Source organism: Grampus griseus, assembly GCF_964374135.1.
Source record: "Grampus griseus genome assembly, chromosome: 7".
Lineage (NCBI taxonomy): Eukaryota > Metazoa > Chordata > Mammalia > Artiodactyla > Delphinidae > Grampus > Grampus griseus.
In genome coordinates, this window is record NC_139001.1 from 19103047 (window position 1) to 19125906 (window position 22860).

A 22860-nucleotide genomic window follows, 5' to 3' on the forward strand; every position below is an offset into this window, starting at 1 on the left:
TGACCTTACTTGTGACTCTCTGAGAGTGCAGGCAAAGTCTCTGTAGTAGCTTGAGGGCAATCCTTTGAAGAAGAACCCTAGGTATAGGCTATCAAAAAATTTTTTAAAAAAACCCTAAATTGAAGAACTTGAAAAAGAATAGATATGCGTATATGTATAACTGAATCACTTTGCAGTACACCTGAAAGTAAGGCACCATTGTTAATCAACTATACTCCAATATAAAAAAAAATTGAAAACAAACAAAAAATACCTAAATTGGTGTGGACGAGAGGACACAAAAATGGGGCCAGAGGGAATCTGGGTGGAGCGTCTACATTGTCTGCTTACAGGCTTTATTCATGATGGTTCTCCTAAAATTAGCACTTTTAATCAAAGCATGAGCATGTTTCTGAATGGACCCACTCTACTTAATATAGGTCCAGGTATTTGGGAATAATAGAGGGGGGAAAGGGGGCTTAAGAAATTTTAATTTTGTGTTCACGAACTTAAAATTGTTTAATCACTATGAATTGAAATGTTGACATTTAGTAAATAGTATTTCATATTACATAAACTATAAGAACATTTTGGATTTTGTTTTATTTTTCATATATATATATATATATATATAAATGTATTTATTTATTTAGTTTTGGCTGCGTTGGGTCTTCGTTGCTGCGCGCAGGCTTTCTATTAGTTGAGTTGAGTGGGGGCTACTCTTTCTTGCGTGCACAGGCTCTTGGCACATGGGCTTCAGTAGTTGTGGCACACGGACTTAGTTGCTCTGTGGCATGTGGGATCTTCCTGGACCAGGGATCGAACCCATGTCCCTTGTGTTGGCAGGCGGATTCCTAACCACTGTGCCACCAGGGAAGTCCTGTTTTACTTTTTAAACCTATTCAGTATCAAGCTTGAATAGTTTACTTTTTTTAAAATTTTATTTATTTAAAATTTTTTTTAATTTTAATTTTTTTAGCTTAGTTCTTGATTCTTTTGGTCTTAGTAGCTGAATCATTTCATCTGGCCTTGCTTTCGGCTAAGAAAACCTATATAATATTGGTGTCTCTGGTTTGACTTTTGTATAAAGAAAATACTCCTTCATTTTTGCCTAATTACCAGGGTTATGGATTAAATTGGCTTTTGACTAGGTAATGAAAGCTTATTTTTATGATCCTCATTTGCTTAAGGCTTTGACACCTTATAACCTAACTTCCAAGCAAATCAATGAATTTGGCAATTGAAATGTAGATTTTTAATGACAACTATTTAAAATTAAGAATTGTATCCTTATACATATATATATTTGAATTAAATTATTAACTGTAGGAACAACAAGGCTATGACAGATCCCTCAAGAAAGTATTTAACCAGCAGTAGAGAGAAGCAGCTGAGTTTGAAACAGTCAGAAGAGAATAGGACATCAGGTAAGTATTTGGTCTTTTTATAAGATACTCATTTATTGTATGATGGATTGTATTAGACTAGAAATAGAAACCTAAACTGGGGCATATTTCTCTACATTATTCAGGAATACTGTGTAATTCAGTACTAGTTATCAGGTACCAATTTGTATCTAGTACTTGGCTAAAATATTTTTTAAAATATTAGAACTATAAGGGAATTTTAATTTTGCTTGCAAGGAATTTAAGCTTTGCCTTTTCCCCTGTTTAACTACCTAGAATTAAATTATTTCATTGTCAAAGTACCTGAACCATGGAATGAATCCAGGGAGTTAAAGCGGTTGAAATTAAAGTTCATCAGTGTTGCTACTTATTAGAAGTTCCAGAAGATCTTGAAATTATTGCCTGAAGCAGTTGTTTAAGTTCACTTGTTCCTTGTTTTTACAAAAACTAAAAGTTAGACTGTCCCTGAATTTTTATTAGTGTTTCCTATACTTAACATATCTCTCTGATCCTCTAAACTCCTTAAAGACTCAAGTATCTGGTATTGATTTGAATACTGTTCAACTTGAAATTAAATTGAAGCAAGCTAAAATACGGCATGATTTTGATAATTTAGGAGTTTACGAGAATTCATTTGATCAGGACTCTAGGAACGGTCTCCTTTTAGTGGTTCAGAGTTGTAACATTGGACTCCTACAGAAAGAAGTATCTCTAATATAATTCTTACCTCTGAAATAATAATACATTATGTAAACTCCACTTATTGGTTTTAAGTTTTTGCAATCAACCTATAGTTAGAAAACAATACTTAAAGATGTAATGATCCTTAATACTGTTGAAGTCAAGGTACGTCTTACAAAAGTTGATGTAGAAGAGGAGAGAGAGGAGGAAGTAAACGGTCAAGTGATAAAAAGGTTCATGGAATAAAATGTAGAAAGTTTAAGTGTGTTAAAGTTGCGAAGTTAGTCAGTAGAACTAAAATAACACAACTGATGGGGAGTTCCCTGGCAGTCCAGTGGTTAGGACTCGGCGCTTTTACTGCCGTGGGCCCAGGTTCAATCCCTGGTCATGGAACTAAGATCCTGCAAGCCACGTGGCACGGCCAAAAAATAAATAAATAACACAACTGGTAATTGGTTGGAGAGAGGAGAACAAGAGTAGGGGTGATGTAAATAAGAAATTATTTCTAATTTTTCAAAAAGGGAGTCAGCTGATATTGTTTAAAAATGAATAAATGAAGAAATTATAGAAACATTATTTAATGTTATGGAGGAAATCAGAAAAACTAAGTTTCAAAAAATGGTTAGAAACTGGAAGCAAAATTTGTGGAGCTTTAGGGCTGGAGAGTATTCTTTTATGACCTGTTATAATGTTTTCCACAGTGTTTGATCTTTTAACATGTGTATATATGTATTATTTTGATGAAAAGAAGGGGAAAAAAAGAGTTTAAATATAAACAGGCCCAATGCATAATTTTATTATTAAATGAACTTGAATGGTTGATTTAGGAATTAAACGTTTCCTGTGCCTGTTCATTTTTTAGGGCTTTTACCTTTGCAGTCATCATCTTTTTATGGTAGCAGAGCTGCATCCAAGGACTACTCTCCTGGCAGCACTAACCTAGACAGGTATGCATTGGTTATATGCCTTGTGAAGAACTTGAAGAGCTTTCTTCTTCAGAATATTAAATGATGGGATGGGCTGTGCATTGTGCTGTAAATGAATACCCTAATTTAAAATAACAAAATTGATGAGAATTATAGATTCATGACATTTTAGTTAGAAACTACTCTAGAAATGTTTTAGTTCAAACTCTTATTTTTTATGTTTTTCAACACAAGAATAAACTGATGTGTAGGAAGATTTGTACTGAGGCCACAGATTATGACTGGCAGTGTGATCAGATACTAGACCAGTGTATTTTCCATTGTTCCAAGTGATGAACACATGATCTGTCCTTTGGGGCATTTTAAAATTGCCTTTGTTGCCTGTGTATTTGTTAAGCTACCTACCAAAAGTTAAGGCATTTTCTTTAAAAAGCAAAAGTTTCACATTAGTGGGTATCTTTAACTGGAAAAGGCTAGTCAGAAATTTAATTGCTGATTCTAGAGATATAAATTTTTCGAGGTTTATTGGGTATGAATGTGTAAGGCAGCTGCTAAGCACTTGTCAAGGAGGTGTGATCATGGAATGCTGCACAGAGGGGCAATGATAATGATAAAAAGTGAGGGTAATGGTGTATAATAGATACGATGTGTAATGACCTATTAAGTCATATTTTGTTTTTTACTAGAATTTAATTCAAAGTGGAAAGACATCTGGATTATTTGTATTAAATGATTAAGGTGAAATAAAGAATTTGATATTGTATATTTAGGTATATTTAACCTTGGGTGGTATCTGTCAAGCACCTTATGACTGCAGTGGTAACTAAGTTTTTTGAATTTAAGGCAGAGGAAGCTTGACATTTCTGCTTATTAGAAGAATCTTAAAGGAATCTAAGTTGAAAAAAAAAGAACTAAATTTGGTTTTCAAGTGATTTATTAAATACAATACAAATTTCTTCTCAAAATAATAGAATGAGAATATTCATTGCACCTAGGAATGATTGAGGAAATAAAAATTTCTTTTAATGCAAAGCTGCACTCAAGGATAAGGTGAAAATTTCCAGATTGGTGAGCAAACTAATACTGAGTAAAGGCTGAGGCCATAAAGCACTTACAAAACACAGACTGGAGTCAGGTATTTAGGGCTGGGTCTTCAAAACCAGCATGAGATTGGGAACTGAACATGACCCCAGACTAGAATTTGGTTTCTTATATGAAGCTACATGAAGCTGGGTATCTAGAACTGTTCTCTGTGCTAGTAAACCAAGGCGCAACACTTCTGTGTAACTACCTGAGTTTGGAACCATAAATATGCTGCTTGCCTGATGCTCCCTAAACAGAGAGCAAACCCAAAAATGGGAATTGCAATGATTGGCATCTGCTGTAGTGTTACCTGCATAGGGGCAAGAGTTCTGAACCCCTGATATAAAGTCCTATGCAGGTTAGAGGTCCAGACTGATACAGCTACTAAACACATCAAAAATGCATGATCATGGGATGTAGCACAGAGAGGAGATGGTAAATGTAAATGAAATTAGGAGAATTATGTTGGGCTCCTTGGTCTACCCTCCATGTCTTAATAGCATTTTGGAAAAAAAAGAAAAAGACTGTGGAGAAAAAAGGCAAGGAATTTGTCAAAGAAAGAATGGGTGAAAATGATGGAAGTCCACATTGAAATGCCTCAACAAATGCCAAACAGCCAATATATTTTTAAAAAATCCACATTGTAGAAGATGATGGGTAAAGAAATTTTAAAAGCTAAGAGAAAGAAAAATATTGTCTATAAAAGGAAAACTGACATTAGCAACAATAGGAACAGAAGACACTGGAGTAATAATATCAAAGAATTCCATATCCAGCTAAATTTTAATTCAAGAATGCAGACAGAACTTCCCTGGTGGTCCAGTGGTTAAGACTCCTTGCTTCCAACAACTGAAGCCCACGTGCCTAGAGCCCATGCTCCACAACAAGAGAAGCCACCGCAATGAGAAGCCAGTGCACCACAACGAAGAGTAGCCCCCGCTCGCCACAACTAGAAAAAGCCTGCACGCAGCAACGAAGACTCAAGGCAGCCAAAAATAAAATAAGTAAATTAATTAATTAAAAAAAAAAAGACTCCGTGCTTCCAATGCAGGGGGCACAGTTTCGATCACTGGTCGGGGAAGTTCCGCATGCTGCACCGTGCAGCCAAAAAAAAAAGAAAAAAGAACGACATGTTTATTAAGTTCAAAAGATGAAAACAGGGCTTCCCTGGTGGCACAGTGGTTAAGAGTCCACCTGCCGATGCAGGGGACACGGATTCGTGCCCTGGTCCGGGAGGATCCCACATGCCGCGGAGCGGCTGGGCCTGTAAGCCATGGCCGCTGAGCCTGCGCGTCCAGAGCCTGTGCTCCGCAACGGGAAAGGCCACAACAGTGAGAGGCCCGTGTACCGCAAAAAAAAAAAAAGATGAAAACAACTTCTAAAAAATTGCTGGTTTTAGATATACAAAGACAGGACTTATTTAGCAAGAAGAAAACTGAACAAAAGGAGTAGAAGTAAGAAAAATCAGTGAGCAAAAAAAATGTTAAGCATATTTAAAAATTAAATACCTTTAAAATTTATTCTTTTGTATAAGTAATAAGAGCATATGGTAGAAACTTCAAAAGTTTCAGGGTGCATACAGTGAAAAATAAATCTAACTCTTACTTGTTCATTTTCTTTCAAGAGGCAACTACTGTTACTAATATCCTTCCGGGCTTATTCTGTGCATCTAAATACATTTTGATAGTTTTTATAAAATGATAATGATAGAATTAAAAATGAAAAATTAATAAAATATTATACAATAAGAAGAAATAAAGGAGTGGAGAAAAGTACAGGGAAATTAAAACATTTTAAGTTCATTTTTTGTTTGAGAGGAGGCCACAGTTAACATAGACATATTAAAAAGTTAAAGGTGACTTCCACTTCTGGCCAAGATGGAATAACAGGGACCAGATTACCCTCCTTCATGAAACAACTAAGAACCTGGGCAAACTGTATGAAACAATGGATCTTGAGACATTGGACATGAGTCAGTGAAGGACAGGGATCCCTGAGAGATGGGAAACAAATTAAGCTTATGACTGCCTCAGCTTGCTTCCTAGTCAAAAGTTTCCAGGTTGCTACACAAGGAGGGGGAACCATGCAGAGCCAGCCCTGTGCTCTTCCTGAGTTGAAGAACTGGAGCTAGGAGTCCGGGGAGGCCAAGGGCAGCTAGAATTCACCGAGCAGAGTACCAGAGGGGAAAGCTGCACAGAGAAGGAATTGCAGAGGGTCCCCTTGAGTATTCATTTTGAATGCTGAGCAGCATATGCAGGTGAGGAAACTAGTCAAGGCCAGGGAAAGAACCACCCAAAAGGATGTAAGGGAATAATACTTGGAGTATACATAAAGCCAGGCATAGTTCCTGTTCCTAATAGCAATTTGAATGCCTAAGAAAGGTCTCGCCTCATAGTGAGGAAAAACTATCCCTAGACAAATTGCTGCTCTTTTCCCACATGACAAACCTTAAAAGCAAGATCGAAAAAGATCAAACTGTTTCCTGGTAACCTCAGCACATCCCAGAACAAAATTTGAGAATGTTTATAGAAATAAAAAATACACAGCACCCCACAAGATAAAATTCACAATGTCTGACATCCAAGAAAATATTACTAAGCTTACAAACAGGAAAATATAACTCATAAGAAGAGAAAAATTAATAAATACTCAGAAATGACACATAAAATAGAATTAGTAGACAAAGATTTTGAGTTATTAACCTAAATCAGTAATGACATTAAATATAAATACACTAAATATTTCAGTTAAAAAGAGAAAGACTGGATTTTAAAGGAAGAATAATAATCCATGTGCTGTTTAAAAGACAACTACAGTATAAAGATGGAGAAAGGTTGAAAGCAAAAGGATGAAAACAGATATACCTTTCATTGTCCACACTACAATATGTAGGAGTACATAGTAAGAAATAAAACTGATAGAAAGCTAATGGTAACTTTTAGGGTAGAGGAACGGGGTTGTGACTGGGAAGGGGTACTTGGAGGTTTTTGACATTAATGGTTGTTTACATATGTGTTTGCTTTATAAAAATATTGTTAAGCTCCACATTTGATTTTTAGTTAATAAACTTTTCTTTCTAGAGCAGTTTTAGGTTCACAGCAAAATTGAAAAGAAAGTGCAAAGTGTACCTAATACCCCCATCCTCCCTCACACACAAAACTTCCCTCAGTATCAACATCCTGTACCACAGTGTTACACATTTGATTTTTATATATTTTTCTGTATTCTATTTCACAATTTTTTTTTCTTGAGTAAAAAAAACAGACGCTGGCTAACAGATGGCCTAGGCAGACAATAAGTAGTTTGGGGACAATTGGTTTTTCCTTATAAAAAAGTAAATCCTAATTCCTGCTTTACAAGATGCAAAAAGTAAATGTCCAAACAGCTTGAAGAACTGAGTAGGAGGGAAAACAAGATTTTAAACTTTTAAAAGAAAATATAGGAAGACATTTCTCTGACCTTACATTACAGAATGATTCTTTTTTTAAAAAAAATTATTCATTTATTTTTGGCTGCAATGGGTCTCCATTGCTGTGTGCTGGCTTTCTCTAGTTGCGGCGAGTGGGGGCTACTCTTAGTTGCGGTGTGCAGGCTTCTCATTGCGATGGCTTCTCGTTGCGGAGCATGGGCTTTAGGCATGCGGGCTTCAGTAGTTGTGGCAAGTGGGCTCAGTAGTTGTGGCTCGCAGGCTCACTAGTTGTGGTGCACGGGCTTAGTTGCTCCGCGGCATGTGGGATCTTCACAGACCAGGGCTCGAACTCATGTCCCCTGCATTGGAAGGCAGATTCTTATCCACTGCACCACCAGGGACGTCCCTACAGAGTGAGTCTTAAACAAGACACAGAAATTGAAACCATAAAGAAAAGATTGATATGTTCAACTTTGGTAGTAATCAGGAAAATATAAAACAAAATAACAATGAGATCATGTTTCACTCTTTAGAGTGATAATAATGTAATGGAGACCATGTAAAGAAAGGGAAATTCACTACTGATGGAAATATAAATTAGTACAGCCTTTTTGGAAAACAGTCACTATCTAGGAAAACTTTAAATGAAAATACTCCTACCATTTTCACTGCTAAGCATATAAATCAGAGTAAGTTCTCAAGGAGATTGGGTAAGAATATTTGTTGTCTAACAGTGGAAAAAGTTCACTGCCTAAATGTTTTCAAGACTAGGTAAACTAATGTATGATAGTCATTAAGTGGATAAAAGTGAATAAAGAAGTAAAACTATTTATGGCTTTTCTCAAGCCATTAACTTGCATTATTTTGATTATAGGTTATGTAGGTACAGTATTATGCCTTCAGCTCCCTATCAACAGATTTGCTGATTTACATTTGTGAAATTTTCTCCCAGGTGATCATTATTACTGATATTTCCTCAAATTTAGGATTTTTTTCCCCTAGACCTTGACTTCTCTGAATCTACTAGGGGAAAAAAGTAACATTCAAAATTGTTATGCTTCTTCATTTTTTCTTTTTTATAGGACTAATATTACAAGCCAAACTCCCTCTGCCAAAAGAAGTTTGGGATTTCTTCCTCAGCCAGCTCCTCTTTCTGTTAAAAAACTGAGGTGTAACCAGGATTACACCGGCTGGAACAAACCAAGAGTGCCCCTTTCCTCTCACCAACAGCAGCAACTGCAGGGGTAGGTAAATTCTTTTATTTTGCTTTCTTTTTATAAAGTGATTCAACTGAAGTATGTTTTACTTGGTATAAAAAAATGATTAAAGCAGTCATATTAATTTAGTTCTCAAATATTTGCTCACTTATTAAAGATTTATCACATCCATAAAATTCAGTCCATTATCTGGCCTCTGATTTTCAAACTTTGAAAAAATGTATATGCATATATATATATATATATATATATATATATAAACATTTGTCATAAAGCAGAAAGTGCATATTCTTAAGTCCCATACACGTCATCTCCTGAGATACTTCAACATTAATTTCATTTATATCCTTCCCAGCCCCTTCATGCTTATATTCTTATTAAACACCCAAAAATGAGACCATGGTATAATAACTATAATAATAATAGCAGCTTTATCTAAAGTGTTTGTTATGTGCCAGAGACTGCGCTAAGCATTTAAATGAATTTTTTTCTTTAAATCTTCGCAGTAGCTCTCTGAGCTAGACATATTAAAAAATCTGTTTTTATAGATGACGTAACTGAGCCTTAGAGAAGTTAATTAACTTACTTGAGGTGTTATAGTACAGCAGTAGTAAATCTAGGCAGTTGGACTGCACTTGTATTTTTTTCCTTACAATTTTATTGAGATATAATTGATGTACAGCACTGTGTAAGTTTAAATTGTACAGCATAATGATTTGACTTACATACATCATGAAATGATTACCACAATAAGTTTAGTGAATATCCATCATCTTATATAGATATAAAACAAAAGAAAAATTATTTTTTTAATTGAAGTGTAGTTGATTTACAATGTTGTGTTAATTTCTGCTATACAGCAAAGTGATTCAGTTATACATATATATATACATTTTTTTTTAATATCTTTTCCATGATGGTTTATCATAGGCTATTTTTAAAATTTATTTAATTTATTTATTTTTGGCTGTGTTGGGTCTTCGTTGCAGCACGTGGGCTTTCTCTAGTTGTGGTGAGTGGGGGGCTACTCTTCGTTGAGGTGCGCAGGCTTCTCATTGCAGTGGCTTTTCTTGATGTGGAGCATGGGCTCTAGGCGTGCGGGCTTCAGTAGTTGTGGCACACGGGTTCAGTAGTTGTGACTTGCAGGCTCTAGAGCGCAGGCTCAGTAGTTGTGGCGCACGGGCTTAGTTGCTCCATGGCATGTGGGATCTTCCCAGACCAGGGCTCGAACCCATGTCCCCTGCATTGGCAGGTGGATTCTTAATCACTGTGCCACCAGGGAAGCCCTATCATACTATCATAGGCTCTTGAATATAGTTATCTGTGCTATACAGTAGGACCTTGTTGTTTATCCATTCTATATATAATAGCTTACATCTGCTAACCCCAATCTCCCACTCTTTCCCTCCCCCCAGCCCCCTTTCTCTTGGCAACCAGCAGTCTTATCTATGTCTGTGGTTCTGTTTCTGTTTCATAGATAGGTTCATTTGTGTCATATTTTAGATTCCTCATATAAGTGATATCATATGGTATTTGTCTTTCTCTTTCTGACTTACTTCAGTTAGTATGGTAATACCTAGTTGCATCCATGTTGCTGCATATGGCATTATTTCATTCTTTTTTATGGCCGAGTAATATTCCATTGTGTATATATACCACATCTTCTTTATCCATTTATCTGTCGATGGACATTTTAGGTTGTTTCCATGTCTTGCCTGTTGTGAATAGTGCTGCTATGAACATAGGGGTTTATGTATCTTTTTGAATTATAGTTTTGTCTGGATATATGCCCAGGATTGGGATTGCTGGATCATATGGTAATTCTATTTTTACTTTTCTGAGGAACCTCCATACTGTTTTTCACAGTGGCTGCACCAATTTACATTCCCACCAACAGTGTAGGAGAGTTCCCTAGAAAAAATATTTTTTCCTTTCTCAAGAATCCTTGAGAACTCTTAGGATTTACTCTCTTAACAACTCTCCTATATAACATATAGCAATGTTAATTATATTAATCATGTTGTACATTATATTCCTAGTAATTATTTATCTGATAACTGGAAGTTTGTACCTTTTCACCACATTCATCCAGGTCCCCCTTCCCCTACTCCCCACATCCAGTAACCACTGATCTGATCTTTTCTGTGAGTTTGTTTGTTTATTTATTTATTTTTGAAGTATAAGTGACCTACAACACTATGTTAGTACTGATGCACAACATAGTGATTCAATATTTCTGTACATTTCAAAATGATCACCATGTTCACTTGCATTCTTAATCACTATGCTATATTACTTCTCTGTTCCCTGATTTCTTTCTACCCCACATTAATTATGGGCATCCTCTTATGCTAGTACATAACCTTTAACCATGTTAGTGTGCATTTAGATTCCCCTTTTTTCCAATTATAATCCAGGCTAAAACAAACATTTATATACACATGTGTTTTTAATATTTGTTAGAACTTTTCTATAGGAAAAATTCTTGGAAATAGAATTGTTAAGACTACGAGAGGCACTTTGAAATTTTTGATTACTCTTACCACATTGCTTTCCCAAAACCTACCAGCTTTTTTGTTTTTAATCTCACTCAGATTACTGTTTTTCCCCAGCTTTCGGATTACCTTTTTAGTTGAGTGACTGGTGTCTGCCAGTTTGGTTTATCCATAGTAGTTTATTTGCCTCATATTTTAGCAGAAAAAAACATAAAACTTGTAGTGAAAACATTTCACTTTCTTCTGTACTTACTGTTCTTCTCTGAGCCTCTTCTTTTTTGCTTTGTCTTCTAAAATGTTTACCATCCAGTTTAATTCTTAATTTCCTTTCTTCTTCATTCTAATTGTTCTGCCTCAAATTATTATCTTGCTGCTTCCTTACCAGACAACGTTTTTATATTAGTCTGTCCTATTTTGTGAACATTTTTCATCCATATCTTATTTCTATCTACTTTGATCTTACTTGGCCCATCTTCTTAGTGCCTCCTCCTATGTATTTTATAGTGTACTTTTGGTCTCTGTCATTCATATCCTTCTGAGTCCTTTGATATCCTTGAGTTACCCTTGGTGCTCCAGGCTCCCTCTCTACCTCCAGTGTTTCTTTAATTTCTGTATACTACCTGTACCCAACTTTCCTTTTTTCAGACTTCTTGCAGGAATTTGAGTGCAGTATTTCAAGTAAGCTAAATACCCAGGACTAAGGACTCCTTAAAAAACAAACAAATAAACAAAAATACCGAGTAGAAAACTGCCAAGTCTAGAGGATAATGGAGGCTACGTAATTCCAGTATTCCTCACAAATCCCCCACAAAACATAAAAAGTATGAGGAGTTCAAAGAAAAACACATATAACCTTTAGCATTCTAGGAAACAAAGAATACCATCACCTTTAAACTACTTTCTAGGTAGAGAAGCAAAGCAGGTTCTAGCAGTGTTCCTGTTTCCCACTGCTTTAAGCCTGTGGGTGCTGAGAGCCAGGGACAAGAGGCTTAAGAGATTTCATGAAAAAAGAATATATAGGAGTAAAAGACTTAGATGAAGCACAGAAAAAAATCACTCTCAGAAAGAGAAATTCAAATACTAAGTTTCTAAATATTGAATATAGGTCTGGATCTTGGTTGTTTGCAGCACTGGTTACGGGGAAGAGTACTATTTAAAATGGACAGACTAGATAGTAAAAAAAAAAACTTAAAAAACAAGGGTTATGAGCACTATAAAAAAGTACAAATACAGATATAACCACTTTTAAAAAAGCCTTTCTTAAAACCAAAAGAAATATTTCTAAAACACACCAAATAGATAAGTAAAATTATAACAACATGACAGAGTTGAGTCCAAATGTAAGAATTATTCCAGATTGAAGAAAACTAAAGAGACATGAAAACTAAATGCATTATGTTATCCTGGACTGAATCTTGTGCTTAGGGAGAAAAAAATGCTGTGAAGAAACATGGGGTCAATTGACAAAATTGGATTAAAGAAGGTATATTAGATAAGAGTATTATGTTAGCACTAAATTTTATAATGCTTGTAACTGTACTCTGGTTATATAAGAGAATGTTCTCGTTCTTTTGAAATAAACCCTGAAGTATTTAGAACTAAATGGGTATGATCTATGCAGCCTGTTCTCAGATGGTTCAGGAAAAATATATAGAGAGAGGTGTTAAATGATAAAGCACAGAGTACAAAAGGGTTAACAATTGGTGAATCTAGGTAAAGAATATTATTCTGTGCAACTTTTCTGAAAGTTTGAGAATATTTCCAAGCAAAAGTTTTTTTTAAATATGTACTTTGGAATAATGTTTGGCGGTACCCATTAAGCATATATATATTCTGGGTAAGTCCCCAGTCCTTTTTAGCATTCATTTGAAAATGTGTAATTTTCCTTGAGATGAAACTAAGTTATATTAATGTTATACTGCATCAGTATCAACTGGGATCCTGTTAGAAGTGCACATTTTTTGCACCTTCCCTGTCCAGACCTACAGAATCAGAAACTCTGGAGTTGGGGCCCAGCAATATGTATTTTAACAAACCCTCCAGGTGATTCTGATGCATGCTACAGTGGAGAACCCCTGCTCAGATGAACATACTTCAGGAACTACTGTTGTCTTCAAAAGTACTATTTCTTTCATTTTCAGCTTCTCCAATTTGGGAAATACCTGCTATATGAATGCTATTTTACAGTCTCTGTTTTCACTCCAATCATTTGCAAATGACTTGCTCAAGCAAGGTATCCCATGGAAGAAAATTCCACTCAACGCACTCATCAGGTAACTGTTATGTACTTACTGAGTAACATTTTTACCTTATTTATTATAGAATAATGGAGTATTAGACACTTAAAATTTTATGTGCCATTGTTAGCAGTCCTTAAAATATAATACCATCCAGTGTTTTGTAAAACCTGCTAAACTTGTCTCTTTTACCAGGCGCTTTGCACACTTGCTTGTTAAAAAAGATATCTGTAATTCAGAGACGAAAAAAGATTTACTCAAGAAGGTTAAAAATGCCATTTCAGCTACAGCAGAGAGATTCTCTGGTTATATGCAGAATGTGAGTACTAATTGTTTTTATTTTTAAATTTTTTCCATTTCTTTTTTTTTTATTTTTGAATTTTATTTTTTTTTTATACAGCAGGTTCTTATTAGTCATCCATTTTATATACATCAGTGTATACATATCAATCCCAATCTCCCATTTCAGCACACCTCCACCCCCTGCCACTTTCCCTCCTTGGTGTCCATACGTTTGTTCTCTACATCTGTGTCTCAATTTCTGCCCTGTAAACTGGTTCATTTGTACCATTTTTCTAGGTTCCACATATATGCGTTAACATACAATATTTGTTTTTCTCTTTCTGACTTCACTCTGTGTGACAGTCTGTAGGTCCATCCACATCTCTACAAATGACCCAATTTCATTCCTTTTTATGGCTGAGTAATATTCCATTGTATATATGTACCACACCTTCTTTATCCATTTGTCTGTCGAAGGGCATTTAGGTTGCTTCCATTACCTGGCTATTGTAAATAGTGCTGTGATGAACATTGGGGTGCTTGTGTCTTTTTCAATTATGGTTTTCTCTGGGTATATGCCCAGTGGTGGGATTGCTGGGTCATATGGTAATTCTAATTTTAGTTTTTTAAGGAACGTCCATACTGTTCTCCATAGTGGCTGTATCAATTTACATTCCCACCAACAGTGCAAGAGGGTTACCTTTTCTCCACACCCTCTCCAGCATTTGTTGTTTGTAGATTTTCTGATGCTGCCCATTCTAACTGGTGTGAGGTGGTACCTCATTGTAGTTTTGATTTGCATTTCTCTAATAGTTAGGGATGTTGAGCAGCTTTTCATATGCTTCCTGGCCATCTTTATGTCTTCTTTGGAGAAATGTCTATTTAGGTCTTCTGCCCATTTTTGGATTGGGTTGTTTGTTTTTTTAATATTGAGCTGCATGAGCTGTTTATATATTTTGGAGATTAATCCTTTGTCCGTTGATTCGTTGGCAAATATTTTCTCCCATTCTGAGGGTTGTCTTTTCGTCTTGTTTACAGTTTCCTTTGCTGTGCAAAAGCTTTGACGTTTCATTAGGTCCCATTTGTTTATTTTTGTTTTTATTTCCATTACTCTAGGAGGTGGATCAAAAAAGATGTTGCTGTGATTTATGGCAAAGAGTGTTCTTCCTATGTTTTCCTCTAAGAGTTTTATAGTGTCTGGTCTTACATTTAGGTCTCTAATCCATTTTGAGTTTACTTTTGTGTATGGTGTTAGGGAGTGTTCTAATTTCATTCTTTTACATGTAGCTGTCCAGTTTTCCCAGCACCATTTATTGAAGAGACTGTCTTTTCTCCATTGTATATCCTTGCCTCCTTAGTTGACCATAGGTGTGTGGGTTTATCTCTGGGCTTTCTATCTTGTTCCACTGATCTATATTTCTATTTTTGTGCCAGTACTATATTGTCTTGATTACTGTAGCTTTGTAGTATAGTCTGAAGTCAGGGAGTCTGATTCCTCCAGCTCCATTTTTTTCCCTCAAGACTGCTTTGGCTATTTGGGGTCTTTTCTGTCTCCATACACATTTTAAATTTTTTGTTCTAGCTCCGTAAAAAATGCCATTGGTAATTTGATAGGGATTGCATTGAATCTGTAGATGGCTTTGGGTAGTATAGTCATTTTCACAATATTGATTCTTCTGACCTAAGAACATGGTATGTCTCTCCATCTGTTGGTATCAACTTTAATTTCTTTCATCAGTGTCTTACAGTTTTCTACATACAGGTCTTTTGTCTCCCTAGGTAGGTTTATTCCTAGGTATTTTATTCTTTTTGTTGCAATGGTAAATGAGAGTGTTTCCTTAATTTCTCTTTCAGATTTTTTATCATTAGTGTATAGGAATGAAAGAGATTTCTGTGCATTAATTTTGTATCCTGCAACTTTACCAAATTCATTGATTAGCTCTAGTAGTTTTCTGGTGGCATCTTTAGGATTCCCTATGTCTAGTATCATGTCATCTGCAAAGAGTGACAGTTTTACTTCTCCTTTTCCAATTTGTATTCCTTTTCTTTCTTTTTCTTCTCTGATTGCCATGGCTAGGACTTCCAAAACTATGTTGAATAATAGTGGTGAGAGTGGACATCCTTGTGTTGTTCCTGATCTTAGAGGAAACGCTTTCAGTTTTTCACCATTGAGAATGATGTTTGGTATGGGTTTGTCATATATGGCCTTTATTATGTTGAGGTAGTTTCCCTCTATGCCCACTTTCTGGAGAGTTTTTATCATAAATGGGTGTTAAATTTTGTCAAAAGCTTTTCTGCATCTATTGAGATGATCATATGGTTTTTCTTCTTCAGTTTGTTAATATGGTGTATCACATTGATTGATTTGCATATATTGAAGAATCCTTGCATCCCTGGGATAAATCCCATTTGATCATGGTATATAATCCTTTTAATGTGCTGTTGGCTTCTGTTTGCTAGTATTTTGTTGAGAATTTTTGCATCTATGTTCATCAGTGATACTGGTCTGCAATTTTCTTTTTTGGAGTATCTTTGTCTGGTTTTGGTATCAGGGTGATGGTGGGCTCATAGAATGAGTTTGGGAGTGTTCCTTCCTCTGCAATTTTTTGGAAGAGTTTGAGAAGGATGGGTGTTAGCTCTTCTCTAAATGTTTGATAGAATTCACCTGTGAAGCCATCTGGTCCTGGACTTTTATTTGTTGGAAGATTTTTAATCACAGTTTCAATTTTGTTACTTGTGATTGGTCTGTTCATATTTTCTATTTCTTCCTGGTTCAGTCTTGGAAGGTTATACCTTTCTAAGAATTCGTCCATTTCTTCCAGGTTGTCCATTTTATTGGCATAGAGTTGCTTGTAGTAGTCTCTTAGGATGCTTTGTATTTCTGCGGTGTCTGTTGTAACTTCTCCTTTTTCATTTCTAATTTTATTGATTTGAGTCCTCTCCCTCTTTTTCTTGATGTGTCTGGCTAATGGTTTATCAATTTTGTTTATCTTCTCAAAGAACCAGCTTTTAGTTTTATTGATCTTTGCTATTGTTTTCTTTGTTTCTATTGCATTTATTTCTGCTCTGATCTTTATGATTTCTTTCCTTCTGCTAACTTTGGGTTTTGTTTGCTCTTCTTTCTCTAGTTCCTTTAGGTGTAAGGTTAGATGGTTTATTTGAGATTTTTCTTGTTTCTTGAGGTAGGCTTGTATAGCTATAAACTTCCCTCTTAGAACTGCTTTTGCCACATCCCATAGGTTTTGGATCGTCGTGTTTTCATTGTCATTTGTCTCTAGGTATTTTTTGATTTCCTCTTTGATTTTTTCAGTGATCTCTTGGTTATTTAGTAATGTATTGTTTAATCTCCATGTGTTTGTGTTTTTTACGTTTTTTTCCCTGTAATTGATTTCTAATCTCATAGCGTTGTGGTCAGAAAAGATGCTTGATATTATTTCAGTTTTCTTAAATTTACTGAGGCTTGATTTGTGACCCAAGATGTGATCTATCCTGGAGAATGTTCTGTGCGCACTTGAGAAGAAAGTGTAATCTGCTGTTTTTGATGGAATGTCCTATAAATATGAATTAAATCTATCTGGTCTATTGTGTCATTTAAAGCTTGTGGCCCTTATTAATTTTCTGTTTGGATGATCTGTCCATTGGTGTAAGTGAGGTGTTAAAACTCCCCCACTATTATTGTGTTACTGTTGATTTCCTCTTTTATAGCTGTTAGCAGTTGCCTTATGTATTGAGGTGCTCCTATGTTGGGTGCATATATATTTTTAATTGTTACATCTTCTTCTTGGATTGATCCCTTGATCATTACGTAGTGTCCTTCCTTGTCTCTTGTAACATTTATTTTAAAGTCTATTTTATCTGATATGAGTATTGCTACTCCAGCTTTCTTTTGATTTCCATTTGCATGGAATATCTTTTTCCATCCCCTCACTTTCAGTCTGTATGTGTCCCTAGGTCTGAAGTGGGTCTCGTGTAGACAGCATATATGTGCGTCTTGTTTTTGTATCCATTCAGTAAGCCTGTGTCTTTTGGTTGGAGCATTTAATCCATTCACGTTTAAGGTAATTATCGATATGTGTGTTCCTATTACCATTTTCTTAATTGTTTTGGGTTTGTTTTTGTAGGTCCTTTTCCTCTCTTGTATTTCCCACTTAGAGAAGTTCCTTTAGCATTTGTTGTAGAGCTCGTTTGGTGGTGCTGAATTCTCTTAGCATTTGCTTGTCTGTAAAGCTTTTGATTTCTCCATCAAATCTGAATGAGATCCTTGCTGGGTAGAGTAATCTTGGTTGTAGGTTCTTTCGTTTCATCACTTTAAGTATATCATGCCACTCCCTTCTAGCTTGTAGAGTTTCTGCTGAGAAATCAGCTGTTAACCTTATGGGAGTTCCCTTGTATGTTATTTGTCATTTTTCCCTTGCTGCTCTCAGTAATTTTTGTCTTAAATTTTTGCCAACTTGATTACTATGTGTCTCGGTGTGTTTCTCCTTGGGTTTATCCTGTATGGGACTGTCTACACTTCCTGGACTTGGGTGGCTATTTCCTTTCCCATGTTAGGGAAGTTTTTGACTATAATCTCTTCAAATATTTTCTCACATCCTTTCTCTATCTCTTCTCCTTCTTGGACCCCTATAATGTGAATGTTGTTGCGTTTAATGTTGTCCCAGAGGTCTCTTAGGCTGTCTTCATTTCTTATCATTCTGTTTTCTTGATTCTGTTCCGCAGCAGTGAATTCTACCATTCTGTCTTCCAGGTCACTTATCCATTCTTCTGCCTCAGTTATTCTGCTATTGATCCCTTCTAGGGTATTTTTCATTTCACTTGTTGTATTGTTCATCTGTTTGTTTGTTCTTTAATTCTTCTAGATCTTTGTTAAACATTTCTTGCATCTTCTCAATCTTTGCCTCCATTCTTTTTCTGAGGTCCTGGATCATCTTTACTGTCATTATTCTGAATTCTTTTTCTGAAAGGTTGCCTATCTCCACTTCATTTAGTTGTTTTTCTGGGGTTTTATCTTGTTCTTTCATCTGGTACATAGCCCTCTGCCTTTTCATCTTGTCTATGTTTCTGTGAATGTGGTTTTTGTTCCACAGGCTGCAGGATTGTAGTTCTTCTTGCTTCTGCTGTCTGTTCTCTGGTGGATGAAGCTATCTAAGAGGCTGGTCTAACTGATTTTAAACACCTTAGAGATAGGGAAAATTGAAATGATTTTAGCGTGTTACCCAGTTTTATTTTAAAGTGAGATTTGTGTATGTGTGTTCATCACAGGTTGGAAAACCTGAGGACTTCTGGTAAGGTTCAGTATGACCCTTCTGTGTATTTTATCATATATTAGTAATATAGATGTGGTTTGCCACTGTAGGACCTTGGACTATTTTAGCTACAAAGGCTATTTTAGAAAAATCACTCTATTTTTAAAAAACAAATGAAGGAGTGATTCATTTATTAGTTATGCTAATCTAACTTAGGAATATAAAATATGTCGTTTGTCGTTTTGTTTTGTTTCCACAAAATATGTACCGCAAAATCATTAGAGTAAATCTGGCCTTTTTCCACACGTGTTTTTGACTTGCAAGTGCTTTACTCGTATAGATCACAGTGTTAATAAGCTATTGTTTTGACAAGAAATGTTTTGAATTTATTAAGGATATTATGCCTTCTTAGGACGCTCATGAATTTTTAAGTCAGTGCTTAGACCAGCTGAAAGAGGATATGGAAAAATTAAATAAAACCTGGAAGACTGAACCTGTTCCTGGAGAAGAAAATTCACCAGATATTTCAGCTACTAGAGTATACACTTGCCCTGTTATTAGTAATTTGGAGTTTGAAGTTCAGCACTCCATCATCTGTAAAGCGTAAGTAGTCTCTAAGAGAACTCTTTTCCCTTTTAATTCTTTACAGCAAGTGACTAAAACTCTTCTAGAAGGTTTTAATTCTTATCTTCATTCCTGTGTCATGAGTATAAATATCTTTGTTCAGTGTCTTTATCATCTATAAGAATGCTTGGTGGGGTGAGAACTAAAGTGAACTTAGTTTGTCAAATGCTTTAGTGCTGACTAAATGGTTAATTTTGCTCTGCCTTTTGAGTGTGTGTTACTATGTGTGTGGTTTTTTTCCTTTTAATCACTGTGTGGAAAATCAAGCTCTTCGAGAATACTTGTTCGTCTTTTTTTTATTATTATTAATTAATTTATTAATTTTTGGTTGAGTTGGATCTTTGTTGCTGCTCGCAGGCTTTCTCTAGTTGCGGCGAGCAGGGACTGCTCTTCATCGTGGTGCACAGGTTTCTCACTGCGGTGGCTTCTCTTGTTGCGGAGCATGGGCTCTAGGCGTGCGGAATTCAGTAGTTGTGGCTCGCAGGCTCTAGAGCTCAGGCTCAGTAGTTGTGGCGCATGGGCTTAGTTGCTCTGCAGTGTGTGGGATCTTCCTGGGTCAGGGCTCGAACCCATGTCCCCAGCATTGGCAGGCAAATTCTTAACTACTCCACCACCAGGGAAGCCCTCATCTTTTTTTCCCTGAAAAGACTCCCTCCTATTAGTCGCTTATTTTGTTGAACCAAATTGTTTTTATAAAAAATGGGTTGTTTTTTTTTTTACAAGATACATTAAAATGTGAATTATTTTTAATTTTTGCAATGCTTTTTAACCATGTTTACATTAACTATTGAGACTTACCTTCTACATTTAATTAATTTCCATACTCATTATCAGAACTCTCTACCAGGTACTTGACATTAAAAGGTTCTATTTTGATTAATCTTCCAGTTATCAGTAGTACATCTCTGAATACATTTTTTTTCAGAGAGTGGAATTCTTCAGAGTCCACATATAAATGAGAATTAATTCTGTGGCTTTCACACATGACTTAATACAGAATTATTAAGTGAGACACAGCCTTCCCCCTCAACATACTACATATACTGTCCCATCATATCCTGTTACTCTGACACTTAGAAGAAGTCTGATTTTGTTGATAATCTTTTCCTTCCTGAAAATCTGTGATATTCTTAATTTTTGAAATTCAGAGTTTCACTAATTTACATCTAGGTATTGACCCTTTTTCATGCATTTTGCATTTAACATGATGGGGCTTTTTCATCTGAAGATTTGGGATTTTTTTCAGCTCAGGAAAACTATTCTCTACACACTGCTTCTCTTCCATTTGTTCTGGAATTTTCTTTAGGAATACTCAACAGCCATATGATGGCTCTTCATTCTCTGTCTTTCATATTTATTTATTTTTCTTTTTTCTTTAATTTTTATTTATTTTTTGGCTGCATTGGGTCTTCATTGCTGTGCGCGGGCTTTCTCTAGTTGCAGTGAGCAGGAGCTACTCTTCCTTGCACTGTGCGGGCTTCTCATTGCAGTGGCTTCTCTTGTTGCAGAGCTTGGGCTCTAGGTGCGCTGGCTTCAGTAGTTGTGGCACATGGGCTCAGTAGTTGTGGCTCGTGGGCTCTAGAGCACAGGCTGAGTAGTTGTGGCACACGGACTTAGTTGCCCCTGGCATGTAGGATCTTCCCGGACCAGGGATTGAACCCATGTCACCTGCATGGCAGGCAGATTCTTAACCACTGCACCACCAGGGAAGTCCCCTTTATTTATTTTTCTTAGGCTGCTCAAAATGATAGTGTTCACTGAGGTCTCTTCCAGCTATAACACTCTAGTATTTTTTACTAGAATTTTGAACATTCACATGGACACTACAAGACAGTAGTTTTGCATCATTAGTCTGTGACATTTTTTATCTTCATGGTTTCTTCAGTGTTCTTTTTCCCCCTAGTGGATAAATTTTTTTTTTTTTTTTTGCGGTACGCAGGCCTCTCACTGTTGTGGTCTCTCCCGTTGCGGAGCACAGGCTCCAGACGTGCAGGCTCAGCGGCCATGGCTCACAGGCCCAGCCGCTCCGCGGCATGTGGGATCTTCCCGGACCTCAGCACGAACCCGCATCCCCTGTATCGGCAGGTGGACTCTCAACCACTGCGCCACCAGGGAAGCCCGATAAATTATTTTTTAAAGAAAAGGTCTGGGTCTTAGAAATACAGTTCATCGTCTTGCAAAAGCTAGAGAGCCCACAGTATGATAGCCATCCCTCCGTTTCTTCTAATGCACTTTCCAAACAAAATTTGTTCAAGTCAGAGAGAGAAGCAGTTTGTCACTGTTAATATTTCATTTAACTGTGGGGTGTCAACCAAGTTTCTTTTGGTAGGAAAATTTCTGTTGCCTGTGGTAGAAATGGCCACAGGCATCACAGGAAGAAAGAAAACTATGTCAAAGTGATGCCTGCTTCACTGAGCCAACAGCATCAGTCAGCCATTCCAGTTATGCAGCACCCAAATATTGGGTGTGCAGTTGAGGTGTGTGTACCAGTGCATGAAGTGACCTGGCTCACAGTGTGTAAGCATGAAGCTGAATGCCAGGCATCCAGACTGAACAGTGACCCAAGAGTTGGCAAGTCCAGGAGGTAACAAGGTTCTCCGGGGCTGCAGCAGCAGTACAACTACCTCCTCGAAGGCCTTGCTTTAGTTGCTTTATTAGTCATTTTCTTTAAGACAACTCCTTAAAGATAAGATAGTTTCTGGCTGAAGGAAGATTCTATACGCCTTATCCCTGAATTGTAATTTTCCATGTTTAGCCTCTGTCCCATCTGGCTGTAAGTTAGTTTGACCTGTTTGCCAAATGTACTTAATTTTTTTAAACTGTTATAGTTTAGATTGACTGGTTTTCGATGATTATAAGCCATTTCAATATATTAGTAATATATTCTTGAATATGAAGAATTTGTATGAATTCTCCATTTAAAGAACTTAAAACATCTAAAACTAAGTACTTAATAATCCCCCATGAAACCTCCTTCTGCAGTCTTCCCTATCTCAGTAATGACAGTTCAGTACTTAGAGTTTATCAGTACAGCAGTGTGGTATTTCTTAACTTTTCTTTTCTTTCTCTTGCACCCCTACATCCCATATGTCAGCAAATCCTTTGAGCTTTTCCTTTAAAATACAACCAGAATCTGACCTCTTTTTACTACCTCCACTGACACCGCTGTGGTCCAAACCACCATCATCTCTTGACTGGATTGTTGCAATACCTTCTGACTGATCACTGTGTTTCTGCCCTTGTCTCTCTGTAGTCTATTTTAAACACATTAGCCA

The 22860-nt window shown here is 36.3% G+C and overlaps 1 protein-coding gene across 3 annotated transcripts in view; it reads left to right on the top strand.

Annotated features, from left to right (window-relative positions):
- Window positions 1–22860, top strand: part of USP37 (ubiquitin specific peptidase 37) — a 90228-nt gene that overhangs the window by 28726 nt on the left and 38642 nt on the right. For all 3 annotated transcript variants that reach the window (XM_082658418.1, XM_082658420.1, XM_082658419.1), the window contains exons 8-13: window positions 1309–1406; window positions 2929–3013; window positions 8567–8728; window positions 13338–13469; window positions 13629–13752; window positions 19374–19564. In XM_082658418.1, the coding sequence (XP_082514544.1) occupies window positions 1309–1406; window positions 2929–3013; window positions 8567–8728; window positions 13338–13469; window positions 13629–13752; window positions 19374–19564 (792 nt within the window). The remainder of the gene's footprint in view (window positions 1–1308; window positions 1407–2928; window positions 3014–8566; window positions 8729–13337; window positions 13470–13628; window positions 13753–19373; window positions 19565–22860) is intronic.